The sequence below is a fragment of the Myripristis murdjan genome, chromosome 13 (genome assembly GCF_902150065.1).
Source record: "Myripristis murdjan chromosome 13, fMyrMur1.1, whole genome shotgun sequence".
In the NCBI taxonomy this organism is placed as follows: Eukaryota; Metazoa; Chordata; class Actinopteri; order Holocentriformes; family Holocentridae; genus Myripristis; species Myripristis murdjan.
This window is the reverse complement of record NC_043992.1, coordinates 21,342,559-21,368,010: the sequence shown is the minus strand read 5'-3', so window position 1 is coordinate 21,368,010 and position 25,452 is coordinate 21,342,559. Positions and strand designations below refer to the sequence as shown.

Genomic DNA, 25,452 nt, shown 5'->3' with positions numbered 1-25,452 from the left:
CCCACTGATCTGATGAGTGATTAGATTGGCTGTCTTGCCGCCGGCCCTTGTCCTGGTTGGTCCCCTGTGATTATCTGGGCGAAGGGATGGGAGGAAGAGGAGGAAGGCGGTGTTGATGGAGAGAAAATGACCAAGAAAAACAAAATGGAGAAGAAAGAAAAAATAATGAGGAGAAAGGATGATGGAGAAGAGACAGAGAGGAAGGGGAAAGAAAAAAAGAGTGACAGGTCAGGAGAGAAGCATGACACACAGAGGGGAGAAAAGTAAAAGGAGATGAGAGGAGGAAGGAGGGGATAAAAAATTATGTTTAAGAATGAGGAGATGGGAGGATTGGGGGACCGGGTTAGAGAGAAGAGGAGAGGAATAGGATAGAGGAGACCTCCTTAAGGCAGACAATGAGGATGTGATAAGATCTGAAATTGCTTATGGACGCTCCAGTAACTCCAGCCCACACATGCCCATACTCTCCTGTACTGCATAGGATAGGATACACACACACACACACACACACACACACACACACACAGACACATACGCACACAAAATGGGAATGGAGGGAAAAGGATAAAAACAGAATTAGAACACCACAAGAGAGACCAGGAGGAGGTGGAGAAGAAGGGAGGGAGAGGGAGAGTGAAACGAGAGAGGAGAGTTTTAAATTGTCTTAGGCTGGTCTGAGGATTCAGTCCTCAGGGGTTCGGAAATTAACTGTGCTCTTTCTAGCCCCTAAGAGATCTGAGAGTGAAGGAGAGGGAGGGAGAGGGAGAGAGAGAGAGGGAGAGAGAGAGAGAGAGAGAGAGAGAGAGAAATATAGGTTTGAAGAGAATTTGTCTGCTCTTCCAAAATTTTAAATAAATGCTTATTATACAATCAGCACAGTTATACTTTGTATGATGTGAAAATAACACACTTAAAGCCCTCCTGAAGTGACCGTTTTTGAAAATCTTTCAAAGTCTCAAATAACTCTCAAAGTGAGGCTTATGTGTGCACAAAAGGCACCAGTACTGCATGTTTCAGTTAATTAGCTGTTACCTGTGGATTATTCTTCCTTTTAAACCAACGGTTGGCTGTTAAAGGTGCTCTATGTAGAATTTAGAAGGGCCGCTTATAATGAGGAAATTTAGATTCAACTGATTTACAAAAAAAAACCAAAAAACATGGAACATGGGACATACACATAATTGAGTGTACAGTCTGTTTGTTTCTCATAATTCACCCAGCTCACTGATGAATTACATGCTCACTCTACTTTTTTTTTTTTTTTTTTTTTTTTTCTATCAGCTGACTCTAAAGGTTCTCACTCAAATCAAGCCTCTGGCAATTCCCCACAGTGCACCTTCAAGGAACGTTTGAAAACATAAAATTTAAAGTAGCATGGCTGATACAGTTGAATTACTGTATCAAGCAAGTCTGTATTGTTGGCTTTGGGGTTCAGAGTTAATATAATGAAACCATTACTTGTAATTAGAACAAAAGTAAATATGTAGTATAATATGCAGATGGACATTTCAGATCAGCCAAGGCCAGTATACTCTCTCCAGACCCATTATCATCACCTCATCTAAAATCTTGAAAGGGCCACAGTGGTCATCGTCCATTCAGTCCCATCACTTTTGATACCTATTGTGTTTTCCTGCCTGTTTCCAGATGGAGGCATTGCCAGTGCGTAAACAAAAATATACCCTGCACCTACCGGGAGATAAGCTTGGTTTACACATCAGAGGTGGAGCTATTCTCCCCACACAGAGGCCTGCTGTCACCACCACATACAGGTACACACACATACATACATATATACAGTTATTACACCTGTGTAGAAAGAGCTGAACAAGCAGTCAAACATATTCAGAACATGTGGCAACCATGCATACCGTCATGACTAGACGGACACCAAAACTGCATCTCCTCTGCTCTTTGATTCATGTTTGCACAGATGTCTTTAGGAATTCTTTGATTCTCTCATCTTGTTGATTGTGTGTGTGTGTGTGTGTGTGTGTGTGTGTGTGTGTGTGTGTGTGTGTGTGTGTGTGCGCATATATGTGTCTCCTTTAGTCGTCGTAACCCCATGGGTTTGATCATTGCTCTTGACGACAACAGCCAGGCAGCTGGGGAGCTATTCTGGGATGATGGAGATTCACGAGGTACAGTTGCTTTCCTCACTTTGTGTGTGTGTGTGTGTGTGTGTGTGTGTGTGTGTGTGTGTGTGTGTGTGTGTGTGTGAATGAAGGAGAGACAGAGTGAGAGAATGGTCTGCTTTCTGCTATCACCGTTACATCATTACAGGCATTCTTATATGAGCGCTGAATTGAAGCTCTTATCTGGTTGACATCACATGAGTCAAGCATAAGGTCAACCACTGGTGGTTTGGGCAAATTAGCAGGTGAAGGTCAGTCAGTCTGCCGAGTGACTGTAAACGTGAGGTGTTTATAGTCATTCTCATGTCATTCTCATTGGAGCTCAAAATGGCAAGGAAGAAAGAAAGAATGAAAGAAAGAAAGTTTAAAAATGAAAAATGTGGAAAAATGACAAAGAAATAAGGGATTGAAAAGATATATAAGATTTTAAGAAAGAAAGGATGGAGCAAACCAAGAAGAAAAAAGAAGAAAGTGGAAAGGAGGAAAAATGAAAAGAAAGAGCCATATTAGTATAGAAAAGTAGAAACTGATACATAGTAAGCATGAAGGAAGAAAATGACATTTGGTAAACATCTCTTCCTTTTTCTTTTTACAGAAACAGTTCAAAATGGAAACTACATTCACTACAAGTTCTCCGTTGTCTATGTAAGCCCCCTACCCAACACACACACACACACACACACACACACACACACACACACACACACACATGCATGAGTCTACATTTCTTTTGATCTGGACTCAACACACCCTAGGAAACTGTAGACTTCCGTGGTCCTTAAATGGCAGCATGTCTGATCCATGTAACAAAGCAGCTGCTGTGTTGGTTCAGGTTCATTTTCCTGCTTCCCAAAGCCCTGTGGATTGTCTGGCATGTTTACAGCATGTTAGACATGTTCTTCCTATAATTTGTTGCACAGGAACTGAAATCCTGCAGTGTTGGGCTGAGGGTTTGTTAACACAGGAAATCTATTAGAAAACAGCTGTTCCGCTGACTGACGTGAGATCTGGGAGTTATAAGTCTAACATATTTGAAAGCTTCACTTGGCATGCGTGATCACAGCAAATGTTATCATTCACGGCTATTACACATCGGAGCAAACTTTTAAGTGAGCTTAAGTTGTTTTTGCCTTTGATTCATCCACGGTGTTTCACATCAGAAGATGAACATGAAGCAAAAGAGGACTGGGCCTATTTATTTATTTAATCTTCCCTATTTATGGATGTTTCTTACCTTTCATGTTTGTGGACCTTTTCATCATTTATTTGTGTTTGTTTATTTTGACATATCTTTATTCCATTCCATTGGTTCAGTTAAGATATGTTGATTTTTTTTTTTTTTTTTTTTTTTTTAAGCAAGAACAACAACAGCAAAAAAGAAAACTTCGAAAGGAAACATTGTGTAATGTAATGTAAATAATGTAATAATTATGATGTAATGTAATAATGTAAATATGTCTTTTGAGTAACAGGAAATACTTTTATATACTTTCACAAATAAATTCTCCAAACAGGCATGAATTTAAAAATTTCCACAAATTAAAAATTTGCTTTTTATATAGACCCCATAAGAGAAATCCTGTTTAAATAAATTCTGAAATAACTTAATACAAAATCAAAAATGTGCTTCAAATGTGATTCGGATTAAACATTAAAAAAGGTATGTCCTTTATGGTTTTTTTTTTCTTTTTCTTTTTTTTTTTTTTTTTAGGGAGTGCTGACTATGCAGGTTACTCATGCTGGTTTTCAGGACCCAAACAACCTCAGATTTGAGAACATCACAGTCCTCGGGGTGCCATACCCTCCCATGTCTGTCTCTGTGACAGAGGGTAACAATATCACCAATGTACTGTCTGCTGACAAAATACACCACGACTCGTCCAAGAAGGTAAACACCCACGTGCACAAACACATACTGTATATGTTTGTATTCAAATTAAAGCAATAACCGCGACTCAGGGAAACTGTCATTAAGTCAATAAAAGTCATTAAAAGGCATTAAAACATTGTGTAAGGGCACCTTGTAACAGGTTGAACACACACAAGCACATAAAACTTGGCAACATTAATGATATGTCTGCAGGGAAAGGAAGTCAAGCAGTCATATTAAGTATTAATGTGCAAAATAAGTTGTTGGGATGTTTTCACTCTCTCCTTTTTTTTTTTTTCTTCAGTCTCATGTCATTTGTATGCTGTCCATTTGTATCCATTTGTATCCCTCATTTAGAGCCAATTCCATTGTTTGTTAGCATCGGTAGTGGTTGTTGTACTAAAGAAATGAATAAGCAAAATATGAACAAGAGTAGTTTGTCATGGCAGAGGAAGAGTAATCATGTAGACTCTTACAGTTACATAATGTATCTCCATTTTGGTGGGAAAATCCTGCTATACTGATATAGGATGGATGCACGGTAGGATGATTTCAATATAGTGGCTACCCTTGGCCTCTGTCATGTATTTCAGTGAGACCGTTACTGTACATTTCAAGGTTAGCCTTTAAGTGTGAAAATTATAATGATTTACAGTGCGGTCAGGATGGTAATAGCTTTATGTGTGTGTGTGTGTGTGTGTGTGTGTGTGTGTGTGTGTGTCTGTGTGTGAGAGAGAGAGAGAGAGAGAGAGAGAGAGAGAGAGAGAGAGAGAGAGAGAGAGAAAGAGAGAGGGAGAGAGAGAGAGATACAGAGAATGACTTTAAGTAAGAGCTATGATCCTACAGTGGCTGCCCAGGGTTATGAGCAAGAGGCAAGAGTCTATAAAGTGCCAAGACATTGTGTTAAATAAAACTATAGAGAGTTTCACTGTGTGTGTGTGTGTGTGTGTGTGTGTGTGTGTGTGTGTGTGTGTATGTGTGTGTGTGTGTGTGTGTATGTTTATCTGCCAGTGCTTGTGTTTGCGCCCGTGTAAATCCTCAAGGTCTGTCTAGTCACACACACAAGCACGCATTTATCAAATGACTCTCAGCGGTAATCATTTCCTAGGGGTGAAGGGTAAATGTGCTGTTAAACCTAAACACTGGCTTGTCACGTCCATCAGTCTTTGTATGCCTAGTCTGACTGGGCCTTGAATATAGTTTTCAACAAGCGCTGTTCCTTTTCTTCCATATACAGTAAAACTCTGCTAATAAATACATATATTGCATTGACTCCTTTATATTGTGTGTCCCTCCATTTAGAGAAAATAGTGCTGTTTTCTGTTTTCTGAAAAGCTTGACTGCTGTCAATATTCTCAGTGCATGTAAAGTGTCCTCGCTCTCTTTCCTTCCAAATTCCACCGATTTCCTTCCTTCTACCTGTTCTTCCCTTCTTTTCTTCCCTCCTTCCATCTTCTATCTCTTTTTCTGTATTATCTCCCTTCCCTCTCTTCTCCCTCTCACTTCTGTCCTTTATTGCCACCATTCTGTTTCTCCTTTTGTCTTGTGTCGTTCTTCCCTCCCTTCTTCCATCCCTGTTTAAGAGTGAACGTTTCTTAGACCTCTATTTTTTTCAGACCATGTCTTCTGAGATACATGTCAAAACAGTTGTTTATGCAGTGGACGTGTACTTTTGCTCAGAAATGCCTAAAAAAAAAATCCTCTTTGATTTGCCCCTTGTCTCTCATCCTTGTCCGTCTCCCTTTCCCTTTCCCCTTCTGTCTCACACCTGCTGTGTCTCCTCCTGCTGCAGGTTCTCTTCCTTCGTGGTCTCTCCCTGTCCCTTGGGAAGACCTACATTGTACAGTGGGACCAGGTCATGGAGGAGTACCAGCGCTTCGACTGCTATCCCGAGGAGAATTCAGACGAGGCTAAGTGCAAGGAACGAGGCTGCATCTGGGAGGTGAGGGCTGGCACCGGTGATGCACACATGCACATGTACACTGTCTACATATGCATACACACACACACACACACACACACACACACACACACACAGGTATGTGCTTGGAAGCACACACATTTATTTATTTCAGTCTGTTTGTCTCTCTGTGTTGTTTGTTCTTTTATTTTTTGTGTTGGTCTTATAAAATGTCTTTCAAACCAAATGAGTCACACATGCTTTCATCCAGGTTGTCATTTACTTGTTTCATTTATGGTTTACTTATTTCAATATTTGTGTGCATGTCATCCATCTGCAATTTTTTTTCTTGTTCTTGCACAACCATACTCTTTAATTTCCATTCTGGATTCCACTGAGTTTACAAAAATACATACCAAATGATTGAATCAACCATCTGTCTACAATTAGTTAACTTGTCCAATCAGATAAATGAACAATGTGATATAGTATGAGATCATCAACGCTAAACACACAACTGCAGTGGTGAAAGTGAGTATCAGTAAACATGTTGTTAGCCTGTTAGCACATCACCACATGATTGTTGATTTTTTTGTGAAGAAAATCTACTTTACTGTAATGATGTTTCTGCATTTAAATTTGGTCCTCTGTCACCACCTAAACTATACCTATACATCCCCAAAGGATGCTGATTGGTCCAGCCTTTGGGCGGCTTCCAATGATGCTTCCTTTGGAGTGTAGCCAGATGGTTTTGTGTGCCAAAAAAAAAAAAGTGAATTTGCAAGAGCAGTTGGCTGTGCAAGTGTACATATTTCTATCTATTCATCCTAAATTCCATCGGTGATTAGGCACACAAAAATGTATCATTAGTAGTATCATAGTATCATTTAGTACTGCTAGTTAGAGTCATTAATGTAAACCTTACTGTATTTCTTTCTCTCCTAATTCAGCCTAGCCACTTTGAACGTGTTCCATGGTGCTACTATCCGAAAGACTATGGATACACTGCCACCGAGGTTACCGAGACTGACTCAGGCATGACTCTAGATATCACTCGGAATAGGAAGTACAAGAGCAGTGGCCGCCCAGACTCTCCTGACATCAACTACCTCCGTGTGGAGATCCGTTACCACAGTGAACACATGCTGCAGTTCAAGGTGTGTGCGTGATGTTGGATATCTTGTCTCGTCTTCGACAGAGTGCCTCCCTCCTTCCTCTCTCTATAGCTCCCTCTTTCTTCCCCTATTTCCCTTACATCCTCAGTCCCTAATAACACACTTACACACTCTCACACCCTGCTGTCCTCCCTATATAGATTTGGGACCCGACCAGTAGGCGTTATGAGGTTCCAGTGCCACTGTCCATCCCATCCACTCCAGAGACAAATGAGGACAAGAGACTCTACAAGGTTATCATCACCAAAAATCCCTTCGGCATCCAAGTGATTAGGAAGAGCACAGGAACCAAGATGTGAGTATTTCAGGTTTGGTGTTTCATTGGGCCGAGGTGGTTATGTCCTATGTCTCACATCCATTTCATGCCCTATAATTTATACCAGATGTGTCACTTATCTTTATTGGTGTGTGTGTGTGCTGTTGTACCTGGCAAGGTTAATGTGCATGTATTAAATGTTATATTTTGATTTCACAAGCAGGGTGCAATCGTCTCCCATATGGCCTCTTAAGAGAGACCTTTTAGGGTGATGATTCACTAGGCAATTTTTGGGCAATATAGATGCTCCCATTAACAAGCAATAAAGTGAGACACAGTATAAAACATTCTATTCAACTGTTTCCTGGCAAGAACTTCTTTCCTATGAGATTAAAGTAACAATGCTGAGTCAACTCCTCTGGCACTATTAGCCAATCAGATATGCTGTGAAAAAGTTGCCCTGCATACGAGTGCCTAAAGTAGTTTCCTCTTGTTCAGCAGTCATGCAGTGATGACATCATATGAAGCAGTGGAGCACTGGAGAGTCTACTCACAGCACATCTTTGAGCCAGCGTGATGTTGTGTTTTATAGTTGTAGACCTTCCATGTTTTCTGAAAATGTCACTTGAAATGCTCCTAATTAAAATTTATGAAGTTTAGAGAAGGGATGCCTGCAGTTCCTACGAGTTATTATGCTTATTTGTGTCAAAGCTATCACAAATAAGCAAATAACTCCCTCTGACAATAATTCTCTCTCTCTCTCTCTCTCTCTCTCTCTCTCTCTCTCTCTCTCTCTCTCTCTCTCTCTCTCTCTCTCTCTCTCACTCTCGTTTTATCCTTCCTGTCTCTACTCTCAGCTGGGACTCCTCTGTGCCAGGCTTTACCTTCTCAGACATGTTCATCCAGGTGTCTACTCGACTGGCGTCAGAGTATGTGTACGGCTTTGGAGAGACAGAGCATCTCACCTACAGGCACGACCTCAATTACCACACCTGGGGAATGTTCGCCAAGGACCAGCCTCCTGGCGTGAGTAACACTCTAAAGCACAAACACACACCAACACATGTGTATGCACAGATGCTCAACATAGATGTAATTTTTTATTTCTCTATTTCATGTATAGCATTCAACCTTATCATGATTTCTAAGGACAGAGTACAAAGGATGGAGGTACAAAGCAAGGTTAACCTGTTGGGGGAAGAGGGTAGTGGGTGGAGGGGTGCAAGCATTAGAATGTGCAATAGGTTATGTGATAATCTGACGTATGACACACACATATATCAAATACAAAATCCTGCTGTGAGCATCTTAAAAGTCTTACAGAGGTGACTTGTAAACAAGCTTCCCCCACAATGTGTGTAAACTTGTCTTTCTCACATTCATGTCACTTTGATGTGGTGCTTTTAAAGTGTCATTACGTTTTCCCTATCAGTGTCAGGGCCAGACAGGAAGAGATTTCCACTCGCATCAGCATTATCAGGCCTAATTGCTTAGCTGTCAAGACAACTCCACAGGGTTCAGACGTATGTAATGGGGCCCCTCTGTGAGAGTGGGAATTAGAATTAGAAAGAAGATATAAGAGACAAAAGAAAGCAAGGGGAAAGTGGATGGAAATGTGACCGAAAAAGATAAGAGAAGTGCATAAGCGGGCGTCAGAGGGGGAAAAGGGCATGTATGTCCATGCGTGGGTGCTACATAGAGAGGGTAAGGGAGACTTCAAGGAAGAGAGAGACCATGTGAGCACTGTCATTTGCTGTCACTATTTGTTAGTGGACAAGCTAATGAACTTTCTCCTCGCTAACTCAGACCATCACACAATGTAGCAGGGCCACAGGGACCCCTTCACCACCCATCGCCACCACACACACATGCACAGAAAGAAAATACACACACTAACAGAAAAAAAGACACGGGGACAGGGTCAATTCCTCAGAGCCATTATATTACACTTTAAGACGTTCCTATGTGCCAGAAGTGCAGGAGGCTGATGGGCTGTGACATACTCATGCCTTTTCCTCACAGAACGGTGACAGCCAAAAGTGGCTGATTTCCTGTCCCCTGCCATCTCTCTATCTGTTCCTCGTCTCCCCATCTGTCTAGCTCCATCTTCATCTAAACACTCAAGACAACTGTGGGACTCTCTTAGCAGTTACAGCGGGCACTCATATAGCCCGGTTTCTGAAGCTCAAGTCATTCCTGCAAGAATGGTGCACTCTTATGCTTGCATAATTACTGAAGTACATGATGTACTTACAGAAAATGAGTGCAAACCCAATGCAAATATTGCAACTGTGACAGGCAGATGTGCATATGCAGGTGTCAAATGGTGAATGTTACAGTATGCCGTTTTTGACATAATAACTCTTCCTAGTCACACAATCTAATTGGTTAAAGTTAAACTATAAATTTCATCAGATGATAAAGCACAAAATTGCGCTGTACTCTGGGAAACAGTTCCCAGAAAGCTATAGTTTGGTCCTTATGTTCTGTACACTACACTGACGAAAATGTTTCAGACAGTGCACACAAATTTATGTTTGAGGTGATGATGCATGCAGGAATGCTCTTCCCCTGCTTATGGGAAGGCTGCTGATGTTGACAGTACTCGAAGGAAGCCCATTGTACCCAGCAGCGTCACTGTCATAACCATAAACACAGTGATGAATGCCCTCTCAGGTGTAAATACAATGCTCACAAACAAACATAGGAAAGTGGCGCACAAGCCAACATTAATAGAAATCATCAAACAGACCCGCTCCATGCAGCGTCCATCCCCCTCACCCTGGCCTTTGATTCTCCTGCTGTTTCTCTGCTACAGTACAAGATGAATTGTTACGGAGTGCATCCCTTCCATATGGGCCTTGAGACCACTGCCCATGCACATGGTGTGTTACTGCTAAACAGCAATGCTATGGGTGAGAGGATTACACAGACACACACACACACACACACACACACACACACACACACACAAATGCATTCATGCACATACATGCATATGCAAATGCATCACACATACACTGACTTACATATGCAATGCTACTGCATAAATGCATTTATGTATTGATGAGTGAGGCCATTTTCCATATTTTGAGCATATGTCATTTGACAGGCTCTCTTATATAAGGCCAACACTATGCAATGTGCAAGTTCTACTCAACTGCACTTTTTCAGTTCAGTAGAACTTGCACTTTCATGCATAATGAATCTCTCTCTCTCCCTCTTTCCCTCTCTCTCTCTGTCTCTCTCTCTCTCTCTCCCTCTCCCTCTCTGTCTCTCTCCCTCACACACACACACAAACACACAACCGAGTTAGGGTCAAATTGCTATCACTTGAATCTTTTTAGAAAATGGGTTTCCAAAATAATCGAATAATCAAATTATTCATTTCAGTGGCAAGGTTCACATGTCTCATGTTAAATAAAAAATTGTACACTAATGTTAACCGGCACATTGCAATTTCATTGCATTTTTGAGTTGCACAAAATGTAAATGTTTGTTTCAAAAACAATTAAAGTTCATTCCAGTATTTATTTTTCATGTTTATTTTTGCAGTCTGGGCACTGTTGTGTCTGTCTTTTCAAAACTTTCTGCAGCTGTCACCTGTTTTTTGCTTAAATATGGAATTGTAAAGTTAAACATCAAACATTGAGTCCTCTGCCCGCCTCTTCCAACTATGGTGCCCTATAATGTTTATTTACTGCTTTTAGCACTCAGACATGCATTTACTGCATAAAGTAAGTACATGCACAGACAAACACACACACACACACACACACACACACACACACACACACACACACACACACCATGTACATTTTAAGGGAGTATAAATGTCTTATTTACTTTGTGTCTAGATGTGACTCTTCAGCGTACCCCTGCTATAACCTACCGAACTGTGGGAGGCATCCTGGATTTCTACATGGTCCTGGGACCTACCCCGGAGCTGGTGGTGCAGGAATACACTGAAGTAAGTCTACTGTGTGTGTGTGTGTGTGTGTGTGTGTGTGTGTGTGTGCATGTGTGTGTGTGTGTGTGTGTGTGTGTGTGTGTGTGCGTGTGTGTGCGCACGCGTGTGTATGTATTTTGTGTCTGGCCCTGGGCCGCTGTTGATGGACTGTAGCAGCTGGGAATTCTTCGCTTCATTGCGTTCTTTCATCTAGCCAATCTAAACACACACACACACGCGTGCGCACGCACACACACATACACACGCGCGTGCACACACACACACATACACACACATGCACACACATGCACACACACAAACAATCAAATAAACACTTCATGGACACTGTCCACTTTTTTCTGCAAAACAAACTTTTTCTGCACTGAAGTGTTCTGACTTCCTTGTTCGCTTTTCTTCTAAACAGCTGATTGGACGCCCTGTCCTACCTGCCTATTGGTCCCTTGGGTTCCAGCTCTGTCGCTATGGTTATGCCAATGACCAGGAAATAGCAGATCTATACAGAGACATGAGAGCAGCTGGCATACCCTATGTAAGTTCTTTCTCTCCTACACATGGAGAGCTGGTATGAAAAAACGCAATAAAAAAACAAAAAACAAAACAAACAACAACAACAACATCAACAACAAAAAACACTAGCAGTATGCAGACATGCTCATTTCATACATCCCCATCCAAATTCATAATCAGGTTTCAGTCAAGCAAATCTAAACATCTATTTTGTATTTTTGTAAGCCAGTCATGATGTTAGCCATGTCGGCTTTTAAATAATTGTCTATCTCCACTGTCAACAGACTGTAAAATGGGAAGAATTAATAAGGCTGTGGAACAAATGGATCATTCTGTCTGTTGAGTCAAGCTTATTGGGATAAAGTAAATATCCGACTTCATGTTGCACAACTGCATATGTAGCTTAAACTGACCTTTATTGAATAGAAAGCAGACATTGACCGCATGCAGCTCATCTCATCAAATGCAGTCTAACTTAATATAAATACTGACCTCTATGGCCGTGTCTGCTGTATGGTTGTCTGCACAGAGACACTGATATCATCGAATTGTCCTCGTGTAAGTAAATGCACTTTCAATGCATGTCTTGTACACAATAGGATGTACAGCATGAAGACATCCACTCAATAGCAGAGACTAGGCTTAACCCAACCCAACTGCCCACAATATGTTTTACAGTATGCACTTATTGCATGAACTACACTGAATCATAAGAGAGATGGGGTTAGAGGACTTGATGGAGTCTCTGACTACACTGATTTACAGGATGGACTGAGTTTAACCTAATGAAATCTGACTTCTGTTGCCATCTGAAGTTTTTGGTCCTTTGTTGTTTTCACAGTCTTCAGATGTTTCCAGTTTGTAGGAGAACTAATTATCTTTTCTGGCATGGAAATCTGGGGACTTCAAACAAATAGAATAGTTGTCAAGTGGGATAAAAAATTTGATCTTCATTTATACAGTTTTGTAAGCATGTTCTGTGTCTTCATAGTGAGACATGATTAATGGAAACTAGGCAATACTCCCCTTGTATTCAAACATGCATAGAAGAACATTTAAATTTTCATCTATGATCAAGTGATCCCCCAGATATTGCATCACAAATCCCTAACCTGCCAAGAGTTGAAGGCAGATAAGAGTCCCATCTACCAGCTGGTCCCGAGTCTCCCTTCACCTAAAATACCATGTGTCCCACAGAGCCCTGAGATACATCAACACAGTCAGACCTCATAAAATAATGAAATGAAATTCAAGATGATCTCAAAAGCAACCTAACAAGGATAAAACACAGAGCTTATTACTGTTATATCTGATCCATTAAATAAACTACACCACATTTGGCTGTATAAATACAATAGCCAAGCTTATTCTGCCATAGACTGAACTGATTTAGTGTGAGGAATTTGGTCCCTGTAATGGATAAGAAGTGAGTGCACATCTAAACAGTTTTAAGACAAACTTTCCAACCTTCGATTTTCACTAGAGGGAAGCCCCAACACAAGAAGTTGCTGAATGACACCTGATATGGCATAAGCGTGTAATATAGCAATGACATTGGCAAATTATCATTCATTCTAACGACAAAAAACACATTTTCTCCTTTTAAATTCACATTTGAAATCAGCTGTATCTAGATAAACACCAACTATGCCCATGGAAGAGGGTTCTGGTTATCGGAGCTGACTATGCAAGAACTAAATTCTCCACTGACCAAAAGCTAATATGAAATACTTGCCTTCATGTACACAGCAAGACTATTTATACTGATGCTTTCATGACAATGAAGTCCAAAAAAAAAAAAAAAAAATTAAACTGATAGAGAAAGATTTAACACACAAGGTCTAGATAATCTAACTTTATGTGACGTCTCAGTTCTGCCAACTGTGCTAAGGATCACAAAACCAGCCTGTTTTAACCTCAGTTAATCTAAATTCTACCTCACACCTCTTACAGGACGTGCAATATGCAGATATTGACTACTTGGATCGTCAGCTGGACTTTGTCCTGGACCCAGAGTTTAATGGGCTGCCTGCCCTTGTTGACCGCATGAGGGGAGAAGGCATGAAGTTCATCATCATTCTGGTAATGTAGTGATACAACACATTAATGATATAGTCATATTAATGTACACTAACTGACAAGACTCAGGACAGTATTGTTATGATGAAATGTTGTAGTATGGATCTAGTGACTATGTCTTTGAATGTAAAATCTTGCTGAGTGTATTTGAGAAGCTCCTCTTGGCTGTGGAGGATAAAATGTGATTGACAAATCAGAATATCTTTTCTAGGATCCAGCCATCTCAGGCAATGAGACTCGCTATTACCCTGCCTTTGAGCGAGGCATAGAAGATGATGTCTTCATCAAATGGCCCAAAGAGCTCAGTGATGACATTGTCTGGGGGAAGGTAAGAGGGAAAGGAGAAAGAGATGAAAATATACAAGCATGTGTAGACTGACAGAGATACAAAGAGAAAGACACAGAGAACAGCTGAATTATATTGCATCAATGCCATGATTGCTAGTATCCATTTCTTTCTAGGTGTGGCCTGATTTCCCCAATGTAACAGTGGATGACTCTTTGGACTGGGATACCCAAGTAGAGGTACAGCACTTCTCATATTCACATCACTGACACTTGACACTTTTTTCAGATTTCACAGTATCGACCATTTCCTTATCCCATCCTCAGCTCTTCAGGTCCTTCACCGCTTTCCCTGATTTCTTCCGCAACCGCACAGCAAGGTGGTGGCATCGCGAGATCAAGGAGTTCTATGAGAAAACCCTGAAGTTTGATGGCCTCTGGATTGTGAGTTACCTGAAAATAACCTCTTTATATATAAATAATGCAAAATAACTATTTACTATTAACCAAGTACTTCTTATGGACTTCATACACTTCCCAGTATTATCACCAGTATTCCTTTTTGTCTCCATTTTCCTAAACCTCCATGGCAAAATAAATAAATAATTTTAAAAAATAATAATAAAAAATGCAGGGTTAAGCCACTGCGCTATATTTTATTAGTTGAGGTGGGCATGTGGATTTTAATAGGCATATGTAGCACCAGATTATCTGACATGCTGCTGAATAAATACTGAATGACAGGCTGAATACTGAGTCCCTCTGGCCCTTGTGTTGAATTTGGAGTGGATGACTTGGCTTATCCATGGTTTGTGTAATCTCTTTTGATCAGGTATTTTCAAATGGGTTTCTTGTAAAACATAATATATGCTGTTAAACACTCCAGGGCATTTGACAGGGTCAATTATCTCTTGTACATTTCAGCTCAGGATCCTAACTGAGTGTGCAGCGAACTGGCTTGCAGTAAGAACTTGCTGTGAATGCAGTTCTATGTAATTGTATGTGTGATTGTTGTTACACACTGATGATGCACCTTGTGGATGGGTGGACTGGTGTGAGTGTGTGGAGGGGGATCGTCGGTGGTGGTGGGGGTGGGGATGCAGTAGGCTGAAATTTTTCTTTTACAGATTGGTTTTCACTTCATTGAAAGTGGCACGTCTTCAGGCGAGGCTCGCACGGTGGTTAGGAAACAGCAGGATCATCTTGTGTCCATGGAAATTCAGGTCATGAAGTCTGAGTCTGTTTGCTGGCAGTAATGGAACAGGAGTATGAAAGCCCTGGGCCTGGACCACTTTCACTCAGCCTCGGTCACTCTGCTAAGTGTGCGCCGTTTCCAGTACCAGTGGTGAAAAATTTTCTACCACAAAATCGGGTATAACCTTGACTGGGTCTGACCTTATCATTTTCTCTGACATGTACACTACTCTCACACTGGAGATCGAGTTTGTCCAAAATCTCATGAGTCTGGGATTTCAGTCATTGATCAAGGATATTCCAGTTCCATGCATTTTTTGAGTCTGCTCACATTTCATCTGAAGCGATGCTGAGCTGGCTTGGCCATGTTGTTGACTTGCTTGTTGGATGCTAACTTGACTGTTAGCTTGCGAGCTAACGTGCACATTTATGGATTTAGATATTTTCCTCATTTAGAGCATGGCTAGGCGTAATGCCTGTATTTTGTGTTGTTAAGACTGTAAGACATAGGAGTGGTCTTCAAGAAAGGAAAACTTCAATTATACCACTGTATTGTGAGAGCCACCTTACTCTTGACACCTTCACCCACATGCTCGAGTAGAAGTGTAATTACCAGATTTTTATATCGTTCTCACCACATAGCTTTCTTTCATTCACCTTTAACCACTTCTCTGTAGGACATGAATGAACCTGCCAGTTTTGTCCACGGCACTGTGGGAGAGAAGTGTCTTGGTTCACCACTTTTGGAGAACCCTCCCTATATGCCACGTAAGATGAACATATCCACACACACACACACACACACATGCACAAACACACACACTGCTACTTTTTGTCCTTGTCAGGTTTAAATCAATATCATTTTTTAAGCTGTGATATACATGTTTTGAGTAAAAAGTGTGTGTGTGTGTGTGTGTGTGTGTGTGTGTGTGTGTGTGTGTGTGTGTGTGTGTGTGTGTGTGTGTGTGTGGCCTCTGTAAAGCTTTGGAGTCTAAGCACCGCGGGCTGAACCATAAGACACTGTGTATGAACAGCCAGCAGTTCCTCAGCGATGGGACACCAGTCAGACACTATGACGTCCACAGCCTCTACGGCTGGTCTCAAACCAAGCCCACCTATGAGTGAGTGTGTGTGTGTTGTGTGTCTACAGTGTGTGTTGCATGTTTTTTCTCCTTTGTTTTTTTTTGTAAACTGCATCATGAATTTTTGTTTTTTTGTTTTTGTCATTGACTGTCATCAGTCATCAAAAGTTGAATTTAATTGGAAATAAATTGAATTTCTGACATAACAATAGCTTACCTCTGTTTCTACAGGTATTGTATTGTAAATGGCGTAACAGTATGTCCAGTATCTAATCAAGACACAAGAGGAGGGGGGCGAGAGATATTATTGCAAACACGTTAAAAGACAATGGAGCCACAGGAGATACATAACCGATATTGTCCAGTCAAGTACAGACACTGGGAATTATCTCATCTCATCAAATGTTAATAATATGGTATGCTTTATTCATCCCTGTGGCAAAATTTAGTTTTTGCCTGTCCCCCTCCACAGAGAGGCCAGGTTGCAGAGTTAGCTACAGAGCAGCAGAGCGATTTACTTGTAAGGACACTTTCACAGCGGGATCTTTGCTGACATGGAGGGCTCTAGTTTCCCGGCGCAGCGCAGGGTGGCGCAGTGAGGCGCACCCTGCGCAGAGCTAGTTTCGACCAGCGCAACGCGCGAGGCGAACGGTTTCCAAGTTTCGCAGACGGATCTGCGCCGAGATGGGAGTGGCGGCGCAGCAGGGGGAGGTGTCGACAGATTCAGCTTGGCGCAGTGACAGTTTCGTGCCAAAAGGCTTCGCCGAGGTGCGCCAAAAGCTCGCCTCCTGAAACCACATCTACTTTCGGCGCAAGGCGCAGCGTGGCTGGCGCAGTGGAAGTTTGGCTGACAGGCGGGCAGTGCGCACACGTCACCACAACCTCACAGGCAGGTTTCCAGATTTTCAGACACATTAACAATGCAATAAATACCCACAGAAACCACTATTCAATGCTACTATCTCAGTCAGCACATAAACGTATCTCCATATCGACTGTGCCGTCACAACTGATGTCAGATCAAAGGAGATTGGCACCGTTTGGCAGCGTAATGGAAACCCAACCTGATCACCTGTCAGTCAAACAATGTATCCAGTACCGTGATGTCTTTTTTCCAGTTATGGTGTCTGGCGCTGCCCCTGTTAACTACACAGTTTTTCTTCCATATATATTTAAATATTCCACTCTGGGTTTTCGTTATCCGGTAATCACCGGACTATGACTGGTAAAATCTGCCAAAGTCCGGTAATTTTTAAATGTCCGGTGAAAATATTCACAATTTGAATTTTATTAAAACAGTCAATTTCCACGTAATTTTATTTGTAATTAAAAAAAAAAATAGACTGCGTGATCCCTGTCTCCGGTGTACCAGAGGGAGAGAGAGGGTTTTTTTCTGCAGAACCGGATCAAAACAGCGCAGCAAAGTCGCCTGGGGCAGAACAAGGTCACAAGACTGATGCGCATTGCAAGTTGCGGAGAGACACTTGAGACTTTTGATTTTAATTCAGCTGCTGAATTAAGTTTTTATTGCATCTATTTGATTTCAAGTTGGCAGCACGCCGCGTTATTAAAATGATATGAGCCCGTTTTTTTGTTTGCAATTGTATGCAACGTTCATGTTAAAAGAGCACAGGCTTGTGCAATATTTATTTATTTATTTTAGTCGTTACGCACGTGAGTCAATTGACGGCACTAATTTTATTTGATACAGCCTGCTTTTCAATAAAAAGATTACGCTATAAATTGACATGCCTTGATATCATTCTTATATAGCCTGCATATAATTTTAAGCTCAGTAAATTCAGATAATATTTGACCGGAATTTCAAACATTTGTCCGGTAAATTGAAAACCTGCCGGTCACGTTGTCCGGTGCGAATTTTTTCTAACGGAATCCCTGATTTGCCCTGCGATGGACTGGTGACCTGTCCAGGGTGTTTCCTTGCCTTCGCCCTATGAGCGCTGGGATAGGCTCCACCACCCCCCCGCGACCCTAGTGAGGATAAGCGGTTTAGAAGATGAATGAATGAATGAAACCCTGATTCCACACATATCGAAAATGTAAAATGCATCGGTTCCTTGCCAGACACTGGTCGTTTAGAACAGCGAATGTAAAAGCTTTCATGAACCGGATTTTGTTTTAATCTCTAGTGTGTTGTTGCATCAGTGATGGAGTCGAAAGTTGCAAAACAAACATGTAGGCTATTTATATGAATATGGCGAGGATTATCCTTTGAGGTAAAAACATTCATTAAAAATGGGGGCTTCACAGTAAAATTTTTATTTGCTCGTAAAAATCAATAACTTTAACAGACGGTGACAGAGCTGGAAAAAAAGAGATGCGAGGCAGGCAGGTAATGGAAAGACAGGGGACTCAGGAATTTAAGGATAGATGCATGGATGGATGGATGAGTAGTTAGATGGATGGGTGGACAGATGGATGGCAGGTAGCTCCAGCAACATTGCAGCAGCCAAGACTGGCCTCAGTGCGTGTGTGATGCGGCTGCTCTCTTCATCCATGTCAAATGTGTAGACTACCACTACGCCTTCGCGAGCGCATTTTAAAGGCGAGGACAGGGGCTCATTTGATTGGTTTAAAGTGAATCGGCTGTGTCAAACCCACACCACGCCTTCTCTCCTCCCTTGCGCCGGTAGGAGGAACGGCGCAGTAGATGCGCCAAGGCGCACGGCGTGCCAAACTTGCAAAATCCACTTGGCCACACCCAGTTGGCGCAGCGCAGCTGCGCTGCGCCCGCGCCTCGCCAGGTCTGCGAAACTAGAGCCCGGAGTCTTGAACTCAGGTTCTTTGTTTGAAGGATTTTCTCATTTTAGCGCCATGCTGCTGAATGATTCATGATTGGATCTCAAAAATCACAAGTAGTCGCCTAATTCAGTTCAAAACTATTGAAGAATTTTCATTAACAAAGCCATACGTTGGATTGAGTACAGCTGTGACTATTTAAGAATCCATGAGGATGCAGCACCCACTTTTATATTTTCGCTATCACTGCTCTTGTCGCACCTGCTGTTCGCACTTTTGTCCCATTCCCAAGAAGAATCAATTAACAAATCCTACATAATTAACAAAGGGCAGAGGCTGGGCAGTGGGAATGTGGGGTGTAGGGGGCATTGTGGATATTTTTTAAAATTGTTGCTTTCACTTTAAGACAAGTCATTGGTCCTCTTGCTTGTGTGCAGTTCACTGCTGAATGTGACAGGAAGCAGAGGCATAGTGGTGACCAGGTCTACCTACCCCTCCAGTGGCAAATGGGCTGGACATTGGCTGGGGGACAACTACGCCAGCTGGGACCAGCTGTATAAGTCAATTATAGGTATATATGTGTGTGTCATTTGTTAACTAGAGACTGGAAAAAAAATGTGTGGAATAAAAAAATGAAAATTCACAGGATAAAACAGCAGTTTTCATAAGTTGCTTAGGGGACAAAAATCTAATAATAATTTGCTTTGCATTTCTTTTGCACCACAGTAATGAGTTGTTGTTTGAATTTATCAGTTAGGAAGAGGTGATTTGATTGGTTATACTGCATTGCATGCAGTCATATGCAGAAGCAAAGTCACAACTTCCCTCTGTTCCACAGGCATGATGGAGTTCAGTTTGTTTGGCATCCCTTACGTAAGTATCATCGTCTAATCTTGACTCTGACGAGACATAATCTTATTGATGTGACCTTGTCCTCTCAAAGTAGATTTACAGCGGCCTGAGTGATGTTTATTTTGTTCGCTAGATCCTTTGATCAAAGGACATCTTGAGATACAACGTGAAGCATATTTAATTACATGCCCTGCCCCCATCAAGAAGCTTGGTGCTAGTCTGTTGTTGTAAATAAGATTTCAGCATTAGTTGAGTCATCATGTGAAATGGGTATCTTTTGTGCTTTTTCTTTCTTTTTTACCCCTGTCTGTTTGTTTATATATTTCCGTCTTTGTCCACATCATATACAGTTTTCTTGTCCTATCGATCATCTTCGCTTTTTGTCTCTCCATAGCCTATGTAATAATACTAGTATTAATATGAATGCTAATACTAATAATTTGATACTTCACTGGTCTCTGTAGAGAAGCTGTTTCGTATGTCCTGTAGAGCAAATTCACCGACAGAACAGCACCACTGAAGTATTTTTTTGGTGTTGATTGGTGGACCTCCTAGTCACTACACCACCCTGCTGCCCATCTCACTGTCTATTTCTCTTACACGCTCTCTCTCCCTGTGTCTTTCAGACGGGGGCGGACATATGTGGGTTCTTCAATACAGCTCAGTATGAGATGTGTCTTCGCTGGATGCAGCTGGGTGCCTTCTATCCCTACTCACGCAATCATAATGGCAAGGGCAACCCGGTGAGTCCCTTCAAAAAAGGGAAACAATGTGGACACTAACCTACAGGGACGGAGAAGAGGGTACATTCAATTTAACTCAGCTTGTCCACCTCATTATTTCATGCTGTGAAAGTTCATGCAGTTTTTTTAAGCTGACATAAATGTTTGTGATATAAATGCACAGTGTAGATCAGGTAAAAAGGAGGTAGTCCTGTACACTGCTGTAATTTGCAAAACTTCCCAATTTTATCCTCAAAAGAACTGCGACATTTTGATCAGGTAACTTTGTCAAGCATGCGTGAAACAGTACAATGATATATATAAAACATGGCATAGCCAATTAAATAATCATAAGCTGACACAGTAAATGCCAATATATTGTTTAGTAAATGACAACATGTCATTTACTGCACAAATCATGTAGCATGTCAAACAGCTAATATTAAAAGAGTTTATCACACATCTCCAATATATGCAAATGAGGTACCAGCATCAGGAGGCAGAACAGACATTTGATGCTCCTTTCAAAATTTTGTCAATATGTACTCCTACACATCTACATAAAGACAACTTAAGTCTAAAGAAGCATTTCTGTCACTTTATAGTATAGATTATAGAAAAATAGAATCAAACTAATCTAAGTTATATGGAGATAAAAAAGAGCATAAATTCAAGTATACGCCAAATTAAGTAATATGGTACTGATGTTAAGTTACATGAAGAAGCTGTATAAGGATAAGGGCCCTAATTTTTCTGCCAGAGAATATCAGGCATATTTGTAGTTTGGTTAGGTGCAAGCAGATAGCATGTTTTCACATGGGCATCTGTTCAGTAATTGTGTAGCTTTCCATGATATTGCTTGCACTACAGTGGGTGCAGAAGTCCATTACAAGGGAGTCAATATAAATTGGGTATCAAAGTGCAACTTAGCTGTCATGAAAAGATAGACAGAAGGCACAGTCTCCCTTACAAAACTGTCAGTGTGCCATGACAGGTAATCAGCTGCTTTTACATGGAATGAAAGGAGCTGATGGATTGTCCATGAATGGCACCAGCTCCTACCACAGCTACTGCTAATTTATTATTCTTAATGCAATCCCATTCATATCTGTGGCGCAGGTGTGATGTGGCTGTGCCAGGGCCTCTGGCCGCAGAAATACCAGAAATCTGTTGGTCACGCCCAAGTGAGCTGTGGTGCCATGAAAATTGGGCCCAGGGTCTTTGAACATAATTGCACAGACAAACACACACATGCACAATCATTCCTTCATCTTTGTAAAAAGCACAAACAAAGTCACTTTCTCTATCTGTTGCACTCTTTCTGACACACACACACACACACACACACACACACACACATATACACACTCACAAAAAGTGAAAGATAGACTTGTTTGGTGGTGTAGTGTCGGTGGCATTCATTCTCGCAGTGACCTTTAGGAGCGTTGGAACACATCTGAGAAATCCAATAACGCCCGTCCGGAGATCGATCCCACTGGGTGAAATTTCCCTGCACCGGAGTCTGCAATACGAGACAGGACACAGCAGTGTGTGTGTGAGAGTGTGTGTGTGTGTCTGTGCTTTTTAACCGCATGGAGCGGGGACATAATTGAATTCTCAAGGTGTTCTGGGTACCACTGCCCACCCTCTAACCTCCACTTCACACACACACACACACACACACACACACACACACACACACACACGTACACACAGATGCAGACACATACCCTGTGATTCCAATCATTTAATAATTGCTTTTTAAGTGGTGTTTAAACATGGAAAACTGACAGAAAACACACAGATGCATGCACATACGCACACACACACACACACATACACACATACGCACACACACACACACACATACACACATACGCACACACACACACACACACACACACACACACACACATCAGGAGACAGAGGTGACAGTTGGACAGAGAGATAAAGGCGGGCAGACAAGAGCAAAAGAAGGATAGAGAAAAAGAATTGAAAGGATACAGGGTAAGAGAAAACTGATATATAGAGATGAGGAGTGAAAAATGAAGATAGACATTCAAGAATGAAAGAAAGAAAAACCTGGCCTGTGGGGAAGAATGGAGAAGAAAATAAAACAAGGTGACAAGTTAGTAAGTTGGAGGATGGCGATATTGGCATGATATGGCTGTGAGGCTGAATAAACAGGATTCGCCGATTTGGAGACTCATGGGAACGGGTCAGAAAAAAAAGCTGTACGGGGAGTGTGCTAGGCAAAGAGAGAAAACATGAACAAGCCAGGGGTAAGAGGAGGCTTTTAGACATTGAGAAGTGAAACAAGGTCAGGTGTTTGTGTAGTCTACTGTAAAAGCAGTATTTTCTTTTTTTCAGACAGCCATATAAAATCCCCAATCATCCGACAGTTAGCAACTTTATCCTCCAGTCTGCTTAACAAGGCGTTTGACAACAAAGCATTAACACCACACACTAAACCAGAGGGTAGCCTACACAAGGTCAGAGAGTGTGAGAGAGTGAAAGAGAGAAGAACAAGACAGAGAGTTTTTGCAGAGTCATTCCCAGAGCCTCGTCACGCCTAGTGTCTCTTTACCCTCAGACAACTTCCAGTGTTGACCTCCAGATAATTTCCCTGCTCAAGCAATACACTGCACTGTCCACAGTCATATCTGAGCAGAATTACAGAATTAATTAAATGAGATGTCTTTTCTACCAAAAGGCAATTTCTCTGGTACAGTCATATTCAAATAATGTATATTGTTATTCACCCAAAAGGAACACAACGTTGTTCGCCTAAGCTCTTCTTTCTCTCTGATGGGAGTTTTTGCAACCTCAGAGGTGTGTGTGTGTGTTTGTGTGTGTGTGTGTGTGTGTGTGTGTGTGTGTGTGTGTGTGTGTGTGTGTGTGTGTGTGTGTGTGTGTGCGTACACGCGCACGCACGTGGGTTGGTGGGGAGTTTAAAGGGTAGATTAGAGGGTAGATTGCAGACTGTATATGTATATATGGAAGATGTGTATGCAAATGACAGAGCATTTCATCATGAGCATGTGAGTAAGTCTGTGTGTGCATACATACCTGTGTGCAGTTAGTGTGTGCCGCAAGGCCTATTAACACAGGAAAATGTGACCATAAATTAGAAGAGTCCATGAAATGGATTCTCTGTCAACCTCTCACACTTCATCACCCCCCTCTCTCGTTTTCTATTCCACAAATAAAAACTCTATTTTTGGAGGGGTGGGCATGGAGGTGGGGGAGGGACAGACAGTGGCATGACTGTTGAGTCATGCAAGATTTGTGGAGGTGCATTCTGAAAGGACTGCACAAACTTTTGGGGAGATTTTGCTGGTTGGCTTACCTGTTGTTAATTTATGAAAACACAGACACTAAAATTATCTGTCTTCAGTAGATCATCCAATCTGTTGTTCAGCAGACACAATGCTGAGTGACAACCCAGTGTCACATCAAAATGTGTAATGTATAACATTTATAGCGAGAAATTGTTTACATAATCTTTGTTTAGTGAATGTATATAATCTGTAGTTTGTTAGTTATTAGATTTATTTCGCCAGTAAATTGTCAGAATTTAACGTTTTCCATCGTTGCTATGGTAGTTATGGTAGTTGTTGACATTTTTATTATCAATCTGATTAATCCTAATTTGGGTATTTTAATTTTCTAAACCTGAAGCCTTACATTACTCCTGCCCTCCCACCAACATAAGCATAACACATGAACATAACACAAAATCCATCACTCACTCATTCAGAAACACAGTACTCTCATTCAATTAATCGGTTTCACATAAGCACAAATAAAATAGCATGACAATAACCTTCCTGACCACCAAGTCTGACTGCAGAACGTGCAGTGCGGCAGGAAGGTCAGTGACAACAGAAGTAGCAATACGAATTCCTTGGTTACCAGATAATTGCTATCTTGCAATTTTCCATAGAAAATGAAATGATAATATGGTAAACTCCTTGGGTCATAAGATAATGGGAATGTGCTGTATTTAATCACCACAATGTGCTGTTAGGCCAGCTGAGTAACCACTGGGCTATAGTTAATAAATATTATCAAACCTGACCCAGCCAAATTGCAGCTGGGAGATATTGTCATTTTATTGCATTATTTTATGATTTTTTTTTTTTTTTTCAATTCCCAAATCAAGAACTCATTCCAATCTCTCTCTCTCTCTCTCTCTCTCTCTCTCTCTCTCACACACACACACACACACACACACACACACACACATGCATGCACACACACACACACACACACACACACACACACACACGCATGCACAGCACCATAGGGAGGAACATACTGTGATGACATACTGTAGCTGAGGGTAAGACCAGATGAGACAGAACTGGCCTATAGGACACACTCACACTGGAGCTCTGTGTGTGTGTGTGTGTGTGTGTGTGTGTGTGTGTGCATTGGCAGACTGTTTGTCCTCATTACAGTTTGCTCTAAAAAATTGACTTACATACATTTAGCTTGGCCCATATCTAGAAAATTACAGTACACCCTGTCCTCTTTCTCTGCCACTGTGCCTTAAAGAAACATTACAGCTGTTGCCAGTCACCTTTAACGTTGCTGGATGGTAGATGGTCAGTACACTATGTGGCAGAACTGGTGGGCAAGTTTCTTAAGCAGCAGTCAATA

The 25,452-nt window shown here is 41.5% G+C and overlaps 1 protein-coding gene across 1 annotated transcript in view; it reads left to right on the top strand.

Moving 5' to 3' along the window:
• si (sucrase-isomaltase) overlaps positions 1 to 25,452 on the top strand; it is a 93,644-nt gene that overhangs the window by 45,526 nt on the left and 22,666 nt on the right. The window contains exons 21-40 of the mRNA XM_030066364.1: positions 1,648 to 1,772; positions 2,053 to 2,141; positions 2,731 to 2,780; positions 3,847 to 4,023; positions 5,798 to 5,947; positions 6,856 to 7,062; positions 7,221 to 7,375; positions 8,194 to 8,362; positions 10,155 to 10,251; positions 11,194 to 11,306; positions 11,710 to 11,835; positions 13,767 to 13,895; positions 14,104 to 14,220; positions 14,355 to 14,417; positions 14,505 to 14,621; positions 16,049 to 16,139; positions 16,354 to 16,492; positions 19,651 to 19,784; positions 20,052 to 20,086; positions 20,692 to 20,808. Coding sequence (XP_029922224.1) covers positions 1,648 to 1,772; positions 2,053 to 2,141; positions 2,731 to 2,780; positions 3,847 to 4,023; positions 5,798 to 5,947; positions 6,856 to 7,062; positions 7,221 to 7,375; positions 8,194 to 8,362; positions 10,155 to 10,251; positions 11,194 to 11,306; positions 11,710 to 11,835; positions 13,767 to 13,895; positions 14,104 to 14,220; positions 14,355 to 14,417; positions 14,505 to 14,621; positions 16,049 to 16,139; positions 16,354 to 16,492; positions 19,651 to 19,784; positions 20,052 to 20,086; positions 20,692 to 20,808 — 2,400 coding nt within the window. The remainder of the gene's footprint in view (positions 1 to 1,647; positions 1,773 to 2,052; positions 2,142 to 2,730; positions 2,781 to 3,846; positions 4,024 to 5,797; positions 5,948 to 6,855; positions 7,063 to 7,220; positions 7,376 to 8,193; positions 8,363 to 10,154; positions 10,252 to 11,193; positions 11,307 to 11,709; positions 11,836 to 13,766; positions 13,896 to 14,103; positions 14,221 to 14,354; positions 14,418 to 14,504; positions 14,622 to 16,048; positions 16,140 to 16,353; positions 16,493 to 19,650; positions 19,785 to 20,051; positions 20,087 to 20,691; positions 20,809 to 25,452) is intronic.